General features: G+C 38.6%; 1 protein-coding gene across 1 annotated transcript in view; it reads right to left on the bottom strand.

The window, feature by feature from the left end:
- Positions 1 to 15276, bottom strand: part of RUNDC3B (RUN domain containing 3B) — a 50763-nt gene extending 35487 nt beyond the window's left edge. The window contains exons 1-3 of the mRNA XM_086614664.1: positions 15173 to 15276; positions 8257 to 8372; positions 477 to 610 (exon numbers count right to left, since the gene is read on the bottom strand). Of these exons, the coding sequence (XP_086470790.1) occupies positions 477 to 610; positions 8257 to 8372; positions 15173 to 15276 (354 nt within the window). The remainder of the gene's footprint in view (positions 1 to 476; positions 611 to 8256; positions 8373 to 15172) is intronic.
- Between the last annotated feature and the right edge of the window lie 740 nt (positions 15277 to 16016).

Below are 16016 nucleotides of genomic sequence, written 5' to 3'. Positions count from 1 at the left end.
CCAACAAACTCAGGAGTTGATCACACGTTTTCTATTGGTGCATAAATTATATACAAAATAAAATTATACCTAGGTTAGGGGGAAAAAAAAAAAATCAGATTTCTACAATTTTAAAATAATATTTGTCAGGCTTGCTCATATTAACTTAATTTCCCTCAACATACTGCATTTAAAAAAAATTATGTAAATTCAAAAATGTGAAGGCAGTAATTTTATAATATGCTCACTGAACAAAGAATTTGAGATTTATTCTACTGAATAACATAAATTTAAAAGGAAATACTCAGATCTAAAAATGTTTTTTTAAAAAGTAAATTTTTGCTAGAAACATATAAAAATAATTATTTCAAACAATGAATAATTTTGTGGGGCATGCTATGCTTAGTAGTATCTTTTTCTTTGGGGTACAGAAATGTCACCTATATTTTACACAGACAACAGAATAAAAAAGTCAATTTGACCTTTCTTTTCCCTACCTTAGCTCTAGAAGAACCGACGTTCTCCATGTTCTCAATACTGCAGATGCAATTGTGAGACACTTTTCGGCAAGCTACTCGAATGTAGTCCCAGAAACTACGAGGACTTTCGTAGCCGAACCAGGTGATCTGACCTTAAATCAAAATACAAGATTTATGAACCTTTCTTCCTGATTATTGCAGATGAACATAACTAAAATACTTCCCTATAGGTTACCTGCACTGACACGATTTTATACTATCAAGTCCATAAATTCCTACTGAAAACTGGTTCACAGGTGTAAAAAAAACTTGCATTATGCAGCTCACCCTGGTTTGAAATCAATGCAAAAAGAAGTTTGGGGGTTTTGTGTACATATGTGTATTTTGTTGATTTTTTCCTTGTTATATGCTACAATAATACTCAGAGGTTCTTCATGGGACTCTTAAATCACAATAGAGCACACACTGCTGTGACTTAAAAATATGATACAAGTAGTATTTCTGTTATTTGTTTTAGATAGTACCACGCCTTTCACTAATATAGTCAAGCAAAGAGAGATTCTTTTTTTTAAAAAAAAAAAAAATTTAATACACATAACAGACCACTGTATGCCGTGATAGTGTTAGCTTTATTTTAGGAGCAGATTGGAATTTTTCAAAATGTGCTTTCATTGAAGAAGAAATTGATGCATGATCAAAAAGGCTTTGCAGCCACAATTTATTTTGAGTACACACAGAACATTCCTTGGGAAGCTGACCAAAATGAATTGAGCACATCAATAACTCTTCTGGAGCTTTAACCAAAATCCTTCATATTTTTTTCCAGTTTGCAATGTATTGCAGTTGGAAAATGAAAGGCAAAATTACATACTACTTACAACCGCTCCACACAAAATAAATTTCATCATAGATACAACAGTTCAACCTCATTTTCCAGACTGAACAGCATACAACTGCAAACAGGTACACAATAAGTAAGATGAACATTGCCCTCTGGTGACTGCCATTATTACGTACGTGCAAAACCTTTTCTCCATGTAAAATGAGATCTTATTTTAAAGCTAATTTTATTTTATTTCAAGTCTTAAGTTGTACTTCTGAAGCTTTACTAACTTATCAGAAAGACTTCTAATTCTTTCGCTGTTGGAAAACTCAGATTTCAAGAAAGAATATATTAGACTGATACTGCAAATCATACATAAGGAAAATAAAATGCCAAAATATGATGACAAGGATGTTTTTATCTAGCATGATTTAGCTAGCTCAAGCATAGCCAGAGTACTGTCAAAGATCTGTCCCCTATGACCTCAAGAAATTCGAGTGATGTTTTTTTTTTCCCTAGAGGTTGCATGTAACTTGACATCGTGGTCCATCTGCTTACTTTGCCACATGGATTTATTTATTAAATTCAAAGCTTGATAAAAGACTTATTAAAAAAACAAAACAAAACAAAACAAAACAGAAAGCAGGAAGAACTAATATATACTACTCAATGTGCCAAAGGAAAACCAAAATCTCAAGGTGTTTCAGTTTCTCTAGATTCATATCTTCTCAGTTCTAAGGACTAAAATAAAAGTACCTCCATGAGGTAAGTGCTCTTACAAACTTACTATTTTTGTTGAAATGCCAAGTGTAGCAGACAGCAATAAAAATTCAATGGCAATTTACCAACACTAAAAGCTTCAGATGTTTTTCATATTCTTTACTGTATCAGAAACATTTATGCCCTAGGGATTATACTCACAAAATTAAACGCAACTTAAGCGCGAAGATGACTTTGAGTCCCTAATTTCAGTGCCAAATAATAAAGGCAGGCATATCATAAAACAACTTTTGCAGATTTTTCTAACTATCTTAAAGACAGAATATATTCTGCAAAAACCAGTTTCATTCTATAGTTTTCTGGAGTCACTAATTCAAAACAATTCCTTGAATAACTTGAAAGCTACTTTTATATACAACTTATATTCTGTCAAAGGACTTCTTAAGGAAAGAGTAGATTTCCTGGGAGGACCAAAGGACAGAGAGAATATGGTCTTTGCCATGAAGTTTATATGTCATCAGAAGACACAGAAGCTGACAGTTGTTCTAACAAGAATGATGTTACTGGTTTGCCAGCAAAACAAAATTGTTAGTAAGCATGGAAGCTGCGTGTTTAACATTAATCATTGTTCAAATTCATCCAATTCTCGTCTACAGAACTGCAAAGCAAATAGAAACAATATTGTTGAAAGTTTTTATTCACTACATTTTGAATACTGCTACACACTTATTTGTATCAACCCATTTCTGCTCCAGTTTGACAAGCAGATACAAACATCCACAACACTAGTTGTTGCAGATCTTTTTTCACGCCCAAGAAATTTTTCACAAATTAGACATTAAACAGTTTGATTCTTAGTCAATCACAGTCCAATTTCATATCTACAAAGTTTCACAGCTGCTAAGTCGTAATGACTAGTATGCTCTAAGGTACAGGCAGGTTTTCTCCAGATTTCCCTGTATTATTTAGTTCACACCAAATTCTTCTATCCCCCAAAAAAATTTTAATACAACTTGTTAGTAATAAACTGGCATGCTAGTCCTTTGAGGAATTTCTGTGATACCTGCTCTTTAAATTTGGGCCTACAGAGTGGGTCATTAAAAATTAAAATTTACAGTAAGTTCATAAACCCAGTCCTCCAAGGCAATTACAAATTAATTTAAGATTTTTCTCCATATAGGACAAAGGAGAATGAGCTACACCACAAATTCCACAAGAGCCCTGCTATTTCTTTTTGGCCAAAACCAGTAACAGGGTCACTACGCGTGTATAAATATTAAATCGAGTAACAAAAGCTATTCTGCTAATAGCATTATTGCATCAAATAAAGGGCCACGGCAGCTATATGCTTAGACTTTGTCTTTTTCATGACAGTAGTGCCTTCAGCTTTTATTTCCTTAATCTACCTTTTTCACTCCCATTATATCTCCATTACCTTAACTATTTTATCCAGCAGACTTGTTTCTCTCAAGATGCACAGCATTACCACCTGCATCTTACTCATTCATATAATTCATACTCTCTCCTTTATGCCTAAATTATTAAGATTCAGTGAATTTTGATTATTAAAAATAATATTAAAATTTATTGCTTAAAAAGAGACTATGAATTAGCAGGAAGTAGTAAGTGCGCTTTTTTTTTCTCCTGCTCAAAATAAATAAGTAAAATAAAAACTGTATAGGAAGGGATAAATTGTAGACTGCAGATATAAGAGGTAGTCTTTCACTGCTTCAGAAATGAATTATTTAATAATTGACTTTACTATGAAGAAGTGCAAAAAACTTGAACCACATACACCAGTGACATCACTAGTACAGTCACATTTACCATTACTACCACCAGACTATTGATGATGCATGAAATTAGAACATTTTATAGAATGAGAAAAGAGAATTATTACATTTATTTTTCCACTCAGGCAGCACTGATCACCCTGGAAGCTTACTACTCAGTAAGTTTTCTAAAACAAAAAAGAAAAGCAAGCAAATGAACTCCACAGTCACTAAAAATTAGGAATAACATAGATCAGAGAGAGACAAGCAGCTTCCATGAGCAACTCTAGCAGAAGCTTTTGACAAGTTTATGATACCTTCTAAATGCACGTATAAGAAAGGCAAACTTGTGAAAGTGCCAAAATACCACCGTATAGCATATTGTTTTGTGTCATTATGGTGGTAACTGCAAGTAAGTGTATAGATGACAAGTACACTCACAGTACCATGACATGCAAAAATCACGGAAGTCACAAGCAAGATGCACTATATATGTTGTCAGTCACAGAACTTACACCAAAAACTATTTCTAAGCATGCATATTGGCTAGCAGTTTGTATATGAAAACCATTTTGCTGTGAAGGATATTACAATGAAAACATATTAAGGTCAAAAAATACACACACGACAACAGTTTTCAGAAATACATTCGAGATGATGGCCATAAAAATGTACAATACTTACTAATGTTTTGAGTATCAACTCAGTTAAAACTATCTTAAAGTGATAGAAAAAGGCAGAAAACAGTACAACATTGTGATACAGTAAAGATAATACATACATCACTTTGAATTGACTTCAAGTTTTAAATCTGCTAGGATATACCTGTGATGCCCTTACTATTTCTGCACTAACTATACGTACTTAGCTGATCTGATAAAAAGGAAATTTACTTGAAAAATCTGTACCCAGCAGTGAAAACAAGAAAACACCAAGACAGCTACAACATTAAGCTTAATCCTCCACTATACAGAACAGTTAAGAAAGGAACAAATTCCAAACAATTATTTGAGGAAAAAAATGGCTTCTGAAATTTACCCAGCTTGCTTTAAAGATTATCAAACACACATACATTTGTATACAAATTTGTAAAATCCCTTTCAGGACTATAGGCTTATTTGGGTCCAGAGACTTTCAAATACATTGTCTCTGTATCCACTCAGAATAGGCACTTACTCTCTGCTGGATTATAAAACTATGCCAAATTCTTATTTTTGAGAAGGACCAAAGACTAAATAGTCACTCATCTTTTTCTGTTACTCCTCCTCTCCTACCTTTTCAAAATCTTCAGTTTTCCTGTCCAGTAGTATCATATCTTGCCAGCAGGCATGCCACACAACTTACTTTAATGACAAGAGGAACACATGCTTTATATCCTCCGCATTACGGTGTTTGGTCTGCGCTGCATTCACAATAAATCCAGCACTTCTAGGGAGTACCAGATAGACTACACATGCAGTATTACACAGTACAGCAATAAGTATCTCTCCACTCTCTAGAGGAGAAGGCAGTCAATGGCTTGCAATCCCTGAAAAGACGTTAATACAGCTTACTCAAACCCCTCGCTCTTCTTAGGGCAATTTAAAACAGAGCTGAGAGCCAGACTGCTTTTTCTAACAACGGGGGCTCTAGTTCCTGACTGCTACTTATTGCACTAGTGTACATGTAACTGTAAGGCAGTACGGATGTGACCTTTTGGTCATGGCATTTATGTTATTTTTTTCGAACTATTTGGTGCCATATTTGCTAAGTCTCCTGTACCACAAGAACAGATATCTGGCATTCAAGCAGCGTCACAGATCTCTGTTGTGTGAGCTGATATATTTATGCCACCTCATTTATTACCAAGAAACACCCACATCTAAACCACTCTAAGAAAATGAACAGCTGGGTTAAAAAATTGGCATCCATGGGGAAAGTCATTAGTTTTCTGCCTGTTTGATTTCCTGGTCTGGCTCACCACAGGATCGGTTGGAGGACCATGGCTAATATCCAGGAAAGGTAAGCACAAAGTGGAGAGGGAGAATAATTCTGTAGCAAACTGCACTGAGTTTAAGAAATGTCATGGAGATTTTCAACGTTCAGCTGGAAAATTCTGTGAGCAACCCAAGTCAGCTCTGCTTCAAGTAAGCGGTTGGACCAGATGACTTTGTAAGGCACTTCCCAAACTAAATTCTTCAGTGATTCTGAAAAGAAAAAACAAACCAACAAAACCACCCAAACTACTATGAAGGTTATTTCATGATCCTTTTGCTATTCGGAGGTGGCAACATCAGATCAGCTACCTATCAAAAATCAATTTTAAAATGGTGCTCATATTGCTAAAACCGGCATTTTTAGCAGAACAGCTAGGAGGATGAGGATTGGAGAGATATTATTTCAGAATTTTTAATTGTAATGTTTTCCAGAAAATCATAAAATTCTAATCCCTGTAGTTGAACCTTTTTTCCCCCTTAAATTGGCTATTCTTCCTCCCATTTTGTTTTGTGTGAGTCCTATCTGAACACGAAACTAATAAGCAGCAACAGTCATTATATTCCAACAACACTATGCTTTGCTCCTTAAAAACATATTATATTTGGTGTCAGAAAAGACAGTTGTCAGTAAAAGTATTCTAATAAAAGTAAACTTAGTCTTTTACAATGCAAATTACATGCTTTTTTTTTTAATTCTTCCTTCCTCACCCAGTACTTCTGAAAGAAGTTAAAGATTAAGAATTGTTATTTGCCATGGCCTTAAAAAAGCAAAGGTCTATATACTACTCAAACTCTCAAATCTGGGTCATCCATTTAACTACGCTACCATGGGATTATCCTGACAACTTTAATACAGTGAAGGCATTTATCTTACCATAGACAAACAGATCAGGTATGTTCTGCCTCCTTTAAAACATTTTATACAACCCACTGCAATCACCAGTTTTCTTTTAGTGTGCTCCTACTGACATGAAGTACACATTCAGAACATATTAGTCATTTCCATCAATAAAATGCAATTTCTGTGTTGTATAAAATATACTGTCTTAAAATTTGAATTGTCATGGTACATTTATTATCTCAATTTGCCTTTCAAGTTTCTAAAGAATAAAACAATTACTGGCAGCGATCTAGCTTATTACCAAAATATTCCCTGTTTGCAATATGATGCAGAAGTTGCTGCTTTTTTCCATATTTTTATTTAACTCTGCAAACTTAGAAAATCATACTGGTAATTACAAGGGGAAGACTGAAAAAACAATTTAGCTTTTTGATTTTCTTTCCTTCTTATTTGAAACAATTTTTTACTTACAAATTCCATTTGCCTGTAACCCATTTGCTAACCTGTCAAGGCTTCTTCTCTGTACTGCCTGTCCTGCCTAATACACTCTGAAGTAGAAGAATGTTGAGGGCGGGGGGGGGGGGGGAAATCATAATGATTTTTGCTCAAACATCACTGAAGCTGGGGGAGAAGGAGAAAACAGAGCAATTTCCCTGCAGTGTCAAGTTGCTAAGTACCCATAATCACTCCAATAATCTTTGTCATAAGTGACAAACACTATGTTCCTACCCCACTGTGCGATTTTTCCCTCCCCTCCCCTTCTCTGACAGAATGACAGCAGGTAGTAATTGTGCTACTCAAATGTCAGCCTACACACCATATTGTTCACAAAGCTTAGTTATGAATATTAAAAAGCAGAAGTATGAAAAGGAGTAGATTTTCATATTACGCATCTATATTTAGATGATTATGATGTCCTTCATAATCCTCAAATAATTTCAGAAACAGTACACAGAACTGAGAAATGAGGATAAGCTTTCAAAGTCCTTTTCTAGCTACTGTTACTGCTAAGGTACGCTCTGTTCTTTTAGCAAAGCAGCTTCCTCTAGAACAATCAGAAAATGCAAACAGACATTTTCTTGAATTAGAACAACATCTGACTCTCATACAAGAGGAAAATCAACAACTGACCTTTCTCAAAAGTATTTTAATCCAGATCCATTACATTCCAGTAGCAAAAACCAGCTTCACTAGGGGTAAGGGAGGGGATGGGAATGAAAAGATCTAAACACAGTATGTGGAAAAGAAGGCAACAAAAGCAGGGAAGGGAGAAAGAACAGGGAGCAGCACCACAGGTAACGCTCTCTATAGCTTCTGTTAAAGCAGAAAACACTACAATTGTCTTTCAGACTCAGACTCTTAGGACACAGCCTTATCATAAAGCAGAAAAGCAGACAGAGCTCAGCACCATAGCAACATTCACTTGCTTAATTACCAGCTGAGAGGGCTTCCAACAAGAACATCGGAAACATGTTTCGCAAAAAACGTTTCCTTGACTCTTCCACAGTAACGCAAACAATCAGGAAGGCAACAGCAAAGGGACAGACACACAAAGAAAGCCCACACTTCCATTTAGCATCAAGGAGTTTCTACAGATGTACACTGGTTTCATACCAACAAATTCTCATGGCAAAAACATCACTAGTAAGGAAGTTAATTAACATACCTTTCAGTCGATGACTTAGAATCTGTTCCAGAATGGCTGCAAAATTATTAAATTCAGGGGAAGTATCATCTATAGTCTCAAAACAGGAACGGTCGATCAGAGTCTTGACTGAAAACCTAGAGCAAAAGTACAGGACGATCATACACTATATAGACAGCTATTGGTCCTCTATAGCAGGACAGTAGTTTGTATAAACCGAACAAGCAAAGAACCAGAAAACCACCTTGATGATTTCAAGTTCAGTCAGAGCAACATGAACACACACCACATTGAGAAATAGCCTGGAAATACAGTCGTCATTGTCGGTCTTAGGCACAAAGCCTTAAAAACAAAAAGAAAACAAAAATCCACGCCCTTTCTACGTAGAAGTAAGCTAATTATTTTCTAATTATTTTCCTCTTCTCTAAACTATTTTAATAAAGCTGTAGAAAAACAAGCACTCAAAAGCATCCAACATCAATTTCCAACATCAATTTCTCTCTGTAATCCTAAACATCATGATTTTTGCCTGACATTTCGTCAATGCCCCTTTTATTCCCAAAACGCATACTCAAGAACCAGAAGTATAAACTTTATCCTATTATGAGAACATTGTAATTTCATCCTAATGCAAGAATAATCCAAATACATTATAAAACAATGAATTTTTATGCACTGTTAACCCTGTGGATTAACTTGGATAGGTTGATTTCCCTGCTAATGGGAGCAATCATATTCAGCACCATATTACTTCATTATTATGCCAGAAAAGCTATAAATTTAAATGATCTAATATTTGAAATTGGAAAGGCTGAATCAAGGTACTGTAAAAAGCAGACAAGATGTAACTAGTCAATTAGCCAGTTAGCTGTGTGTAGCTACACCTGCACTTCAATTTCATTCTTTGAATAAGAAGATAGTTTAAAACTCAAGAAGCAACACAAAAACTGATTTTTCTCTTGCCTTTGCCATTTTAATCAGAATCCATTTTTATTTTCCTTTCTGCTCCTTGTTCAGTTTCAAGGCAAGTTTCATGTGTCTTCGACTTTGAAAGTAACACTTGTTTTGAAGCATTTATTGTGTTTTTTTGCAACAATCCTTATTTGTATTAATGAAGCCATACTAGAGACTGAGGCGGTTGTTTTCACAACACCCAAACTTCAACAGTACCAGCTTAGGAAGTTCTCACTCTGCCTGCTCATCCCAGACCCTATACCTGAGCACACCGCTCCCTCAGTTGCGCCAGTTCTGCTTTTTATGGGATTCACTATGAGCTGATCTAGATTTTCGATACTTGAGAGGAGGGGTGGAGTGACTCTTAAATATTGATATATTCATAATAAATATGCTTCACAGTATCTCAACACAAACAGTTCTATAGCAGAGCTGCAGAAGCAGCATACTATACAGGCATGGGCAGGAATGAGACTCCTTAAACTAGCAGTATTATTTTCAAATTCTCTGTACTGTAAAAGTAACAACTGCATCCTTAGTGGAGTCAGCACAGCCTGATGCTCATTTACTAAATGAAACTAATTATGATCAAACTGAATTGACAAATGTATTTCAAGAGTTTCGACTCAATTATGTTACACTAACTAAACTTCTAAATAAAGACTCCCCATCCTACCTTTCCTGCAGGCTTCTATTGTTGTAGTGGTTTTGGCAGGACAGGAATTAGGAGTGAGAAGGGTGGGGGAGGAAGCTGCTTCTGCACTGCCAAGTTATGACTCAGTTTTGAACTCCTCCACATTTTTAACCGATTTTGAGTGAAAGACATGCATGCCCACCAGTAAACGACTACCTAGTCAGTATCATTGCTATTGACTACTCTAATGGTGGTAATGATTGTTTCCTCAAAGCTATCCCAGGGCTGTGAAAATATCTATAAAAAACTTCATAATTTCAAAAAACGAATGAATATACCAATGCCATGACTAAGTCAGTATTAACTGTAACAAGATCTCAACTCCTCCCACACTGTGAAGGTCTGAAAAAAGAGAAGGTGCAGTACATCACTCACTCACAGGCACATACACAAGAGTAAGTTGTAAGTTACTGTAACGTACTGGACTATATATAGGAATATCATCCTAAAACTCAGACACGATCATGACAGGATCATCCATAAACTGCAAAACAAATTACCGTATGATATATAACTATGCCTATTTTTTCTCTATTCTGTGTCCTACTTAAAAGTTCACTGGCTAATATTGTATGGGATACATATTTGGAAATTGAGATACATTCAAGAAAAAACACTTAAGAGCAATTCACATACACTTCTAAAAATCACAGATAAGTAATTTCTTTTTTTTTAATTTTAAAGCATTCTGCAATTTAATCAAAGAAAAAAAACTATGTCTAGTTTTTAAGGGTACAACAATTTTTAAATACCAAGGGTCTGATTAGAAAAGAGAGTCTAACAGCTCATCATCATGTAAGGCAGTCTTTTCAAGTGCTTACATTACTACCACCACGCCCTTCATAGAAATATTAATTTCCAGCTCTCTACTCTACATTTTCACCACAAAGCTAAACAATCTTTATAGCTATGTCAAGTTTGGCTGAAATGGGCTTTTATGAGAACTGACAGGGAGTGCGAGTATGTACACCTTATTCCCATAGACCAGAAAGGTAACAGTGCTACCAGGCAAAATCTGATTGACTGGAAATATTTTTTGAGAGATTTAAAAAAAATCTTAGACAAATACTTCTGTTGAGGGGGTTGGTTTTTGGTTTGTTTTTTTCTTTTTTTCTCCAGTACTACAGAGAGGCAACCACATCTTTTAAGTGTAACTTAAAAGTCACAAACACATTTTGCATGTTAGATTTTCACACTTCACCATGCTTACCGTGCAGATTGGAAAAAGGATTTAAGGTATGTAGAAGTGATGCCTTTGAAAAAAGGTTACACTGTAGAGCATTGGGTAAACAAAGTTACTCAGTCATGAAAGACGCCTCATATGTTGTTTCCAGTGCACAGCCCCCAGAAAAGTAAGCCCATGCTCTTGCACAGTTATGCAGAACCTCTTGGGGACTGAAAGTCAAGAAAGAAAAGGTCAGGTCTGAAGTACACAAGAGCTATGATGAAAAAATATCCAAGTAGGTAGAGTCAGAGCAGCTCTTTTGTTTCTCTTTGTTGCTCCCAACTTCATCTTCTCTCCACTGAACTGCTACAGCAACACTACACTCTAGAGCAACAGCCTACCTACACTTCAGAGGTTAACAGAGAAATTGTAACAGAAGGGTGTGAGAAAGTAAAGTGGCTTGAAAACAAACTTGAAATTTTCTACAATGAACTTTCGGTAGGAGCAGAGGAGTAATATAGCTCCAATACCTGTTGCTTCAAAGCTCTTTAAAAAAATGTCTTTTATCAAATCATTTCCCATTGTGTCACTGCAACAATAGGGTTGTTTTGGTGGGGTTTTTTTTCAGATGGTAACTGCTATTGGAAAGATTCCAGTATCAGTGTTTCTAAATGACCTTCATGAACTCTGATATTCTTACATATTCTTCTCTGTCACGAATCTAGTCTTGCTTGAGCCAAAAAAAAGATATAGAAACGCTAACATTCTCCAACCTTAAAAAGACCTTCTGAATTATGTACAAGAGAAACATCTTGAATAAGAAAGATTTATAGCAATCTTTTTGGGGTAGGTTCTTCCGCTGTTTTGCAAGATGCACAAGAAGGTCTCCCGAATTTCTTGAATAACTCCAAACAAAAGTCAAACCTTTTATGGATATATCCCAGGTCTATAGGCTTATTTCCAAAACAGTAACATGTCTCTAATCAAAAAGCAAATAGGCAGAAAATTTGACTGCTATATGAATTTGTCACTTTTCATTGTCAGATTCTGCTCCTCTCAGTTTTCAAACGAATGGATGTATTCTGTCAAATTTACTTAGCTTGCAATTTGGGAAATGTCATTAAAATGTCATTATAAAGAACATAAAACTATTGATATAGAATAAGTCCCATGATTATAAACTAACATCCCTTATGCTGGAGAACATGGCTTGGACATGAAACCAGACAGTCCAGGTAAGGGTCAATGTCACTGCAACAGCTCTTATGCGTATTAGCAAAATCACTATTTAAAAAATACATTTCCTGACAGTTGTTCAATTCTGTGTTAACATCCTGTATTTAACCTATGACCCTCAGTTCCAAGGCCTATCTCTACTTTTTTTGTAATTCTGTATCTATATGGATATTTGACTTATGAATCTTAGGGAAGATCAGATTAAAACAATGTGAACAACCCCGAACAACTTCAAAACCCCAGCACCACTTATAGGAAAATGGAAGGCATCAAACTTCAGGGAAAACAAGTAGGGAGACAGAGCTTAGAACATGTATTACTTAGTCAAACAAAAAAATCCTAAAAAATATTGCAATTTAAATCATGGCTGTGCAGTTACACAAACATAACCATGTATTTTCACATGCAATCGGTTTATGGAACTTAAGTAACTACATTACATCCCATGGCTACAGTGCCACTCAGCATTCCAGTGGAAACAAACTGTTCCTTCCAAAGCTGGAAATACTAAAAACTATCCACATCTGCATAAGGAGTTAGACATCATCACTGTAAGAAAATAACAAAACCTCAAAGCCTGATTTAACTATTAAGTAAAAATCTGCTAAATTGAACCTTCAACAAAAATGGTTCATTAAATTATCAGGGACTGTTAACAGATGGTAACTCAGAAGAATATTTTCCTTGTCATCTCTCACCTTCACTAGGTAGCAAGCCATATCATCCACATGTAATTTAATCAAGTCATTAGAGCTAGTTTTACTAGAACTATTTCACATTCTCATAGGATTTTGATTGGAAAGAACTATTATCTTACTGGCTTTGATACTAATTTGGCTATTCCTAACAAATAACATTTTTCAATAATAGAAAATATATAATAACTACTGTAAAGCACAGAAATATTTTAAACATTTACTATTACACTGGTAGAAGAATAAAAAGATAAACAAATGCAGGTATATCATAATAAAACAAATCCCTTTTCCTCATAATCCTTTCCATATTTTAAGGTGTATTCACAAACCAGGAACTTCAGGTTTTGTGAAAGATTATAGCAAAATTAAATTATTTTACTGGAAATAATTAAAATACACCAATTTCAAGTAGTTTCTGAAGTAGCTCTGTTTCATATGCATTTGACTGAACTCTCTCAGATTACTAAACATCTTTAAATATGTTACAACATCATTTCAACTGTTATAACATCACTTCAACTGTAGGACAAGGACACGAAAAAAAAACAAACTGAAAAATAAAATGTAACAGCACAGAGTACAGAAGAGTTCCTCTCAGATAAGGAGGCAGAAAAAAACAGCAAGCTCTGCAGAACACAATACACTCCTTTAAAAAGAACTGTTTATATCCTGTACAATTATGTTGTTACTTGATAAAACTCGTGTTATCCCAAGCCTGCAGATTGATAATATCTGTATCTCTGTAACAACAGTGAAACTGAAAACTTCTGTTTCTCCTATTTGATCTGCTTCAGCAAGTTTGATAAAAATCTTCTTTTTCTATGCTTTTGTTGCATGTCTTTTTCACAGGAAAGAGAAGAGGTAAGCATAAAAGTATGGGAAAATACAATAGTATTGATGCTACTCTTAAACTCAGATACTAGGACTTGAAAGACTATTGAAGCAAATTCCTTTCAGTAGCCAGATGATACAGTTACACTTTGTAAAACCCATTAACGATGTACAATAAAAGCAAAAAGAAGGAAGAATATGAGGTCCTAATCTGTTTTTAAAAACACTGCTGCAGCATTAAGTGGTGAGGGTACAAAATTATTTAATAGTTGTCCTGGTACATTATTAAAATTTGTGAGAATTAAAATAATTTCATAGCCCATATGAATCTGTTGAAGACCTTCGCCAGATAATATTCAAATTAGTTTGTTAACTTAAAAATTTAGTAACTGAAACAAATGAACTAAGGGAGTCATCGCTACCACCATATTCCTGTATTTAAAAGTTTGCCGTGATGTAACGGGTCAGTGCTGCACACTTGGAAATGCTGCATGAATCCAACAACGACAGCATTGGAAACGCTTACACGGAAAGCCAGAGGAAGTATTATCAAGCTCATATAAGCTCAGCACTAAGATGATAACAAAAAAAAAAAAAAAAAAATTGGATACACTAGATCCAGCCTATGCTGCCTATCTCCTGATCTAGATTTTGGAGACAAAAATATCCCCTGAACGCACCTCCTCGGGGCTGCTCTTGCTGCACCAGCGCGTTCGCAAGAACACACGGTTAGCTGCTTCCACAGCAGCCTGGAAGAACAGGTTTAGGTTTCACTTCACGTCCAACACGTATTAAGCCCGAATTTTGAAAGCGGCCGCACCGCGTCGCTTGCGAGAAAGCGGCGCTGCACCAATTCGACCCGCACGGCGAGGAACACCTCGGCCGAACACCGCCGAGAGCGGAGCGTGCCCTGCCTCGCTCGGGCGCACGCCTGGCGCCCAGGAGCACAGTCAGGGTGCTGAGGACAAACCTCTCCCCCCGCCGAAAAAAGACCATTTACGCCCCGATGCACCGGCGCGCCGGGCGGCGCTGCCAGGTGTGCCCCTGCCCCCCGGCCGCCGCGGGAACATCCCTCCCGCAAACGCGGCCGGAGGAGCTGAGTCAGGATGGAGGAGGCAGCCCTCTCTCGCCGCTACGCGCCCCAGGAGGCCGGCGCCCCCCCGGCCTCCCCCCGCTGACAGGGCGGCCGCCGGCTGCGGCGGGGCTGCCGCCCGCGCTCCCGCCCCCGAGCGCCGCCGCGGGTCACCTGCGCGGGGCGGGGGCACAGCACGGCCCCCTTGGGCAGGGCGGGCAGCGGCCAGAGCGGCGGGAGGAGGAGAGGAACGGCCCCCTCGGGCATGGCAGGGCCCAGGGGCTCACCTGCAGACCGTGATCAAGTTCCGCCTTTCCACCGCGGCGTTGCGAGACGGGACGCTCTTCCTGCGGGCGGAGACGTTGAGCCCCCCTAAGCCGAGGGACGCCATCTCCGCTAGGGGCAGGTGGAGCCGCCGGGGCTGGCGCGGAGCCTTTGTTCCCAGCCTCCCTGTGCCGAGGATGCTGCGCCCGCCGCCGCACGCGAAGGTGGAGGCCCCCGTGTTTTCCCCGCTCCTCCTCCTCCTCCTCCCGCCGCGCGGTCCGCGCGAGAGGAGCGCTCCGAGGCAGGCGGCGGGTCGGGCGAGGAGGCGCCGGGGTCCCCGCGGCGGGGGCGGCTCAGCCCCCCCCGCCCCGCTCCCAGCAGCCGGGCGGCCCCAGCGCCTCGCAATCACAGCGCCGCAGAGCGCCGGCGCCGCCAGCCAATCAGCGCGCGGGAGGGGCGCGGCGCCGCGCCGCCGCCGGCGGCTGGGCCCTTCAAAGGGGCGCGCGCCGCTGGCAGGGGTGCCCGGGAGAGGCACCAGTACCCGCGTTCCCGCCTCCGTGTCGCCTTCCCGGCCGGGGGGGAAGAGAGCGCGCTCCTCCAGGTGCGGAGGAGGGTGTACGTGGGAGGCTTTCTGCGCTCCCGTTCTGCCAAACGTCGCCTTCCCCTCATTAGTCTTTGTGTCCCTTCAGTCGGTTCGTGTCTGTGGAGTTCAGGGTGCCCGAGTGAGTCCTGTAGCCCTCTAAGCGTCTGGGCTTGTTTTGGTTGTTACGAATCCTCTCGGCGGGCTGCCGTTTGGGATGTGAGAACTTACCCCGTTGTAGGCTGCGGTGGCGTCAGGCTTTGAGTTAAAGCTGCTCTGAACTGGTA

This window comes from Tauraco erythrolophus, chromosome 7 (assembly GCF_009769465.1).
Source record: "Tauraco erythrolophus isolate bTauEry1 chromosome 7, bTauEry1.pri, whole genome shotgun sequence".
Taxonomy (NCBI): Eukaryota; Metazoa; Chordata; class Aves; order Musophagiformes; family Musophagidae; genus Tauraco; species Tauraco erythrolophus.
The sequence above is the reverse complement of the archived record's forward strand: the minus strand, read 5'-3'. Positions and strand labels throughout refer to the sequence as shown.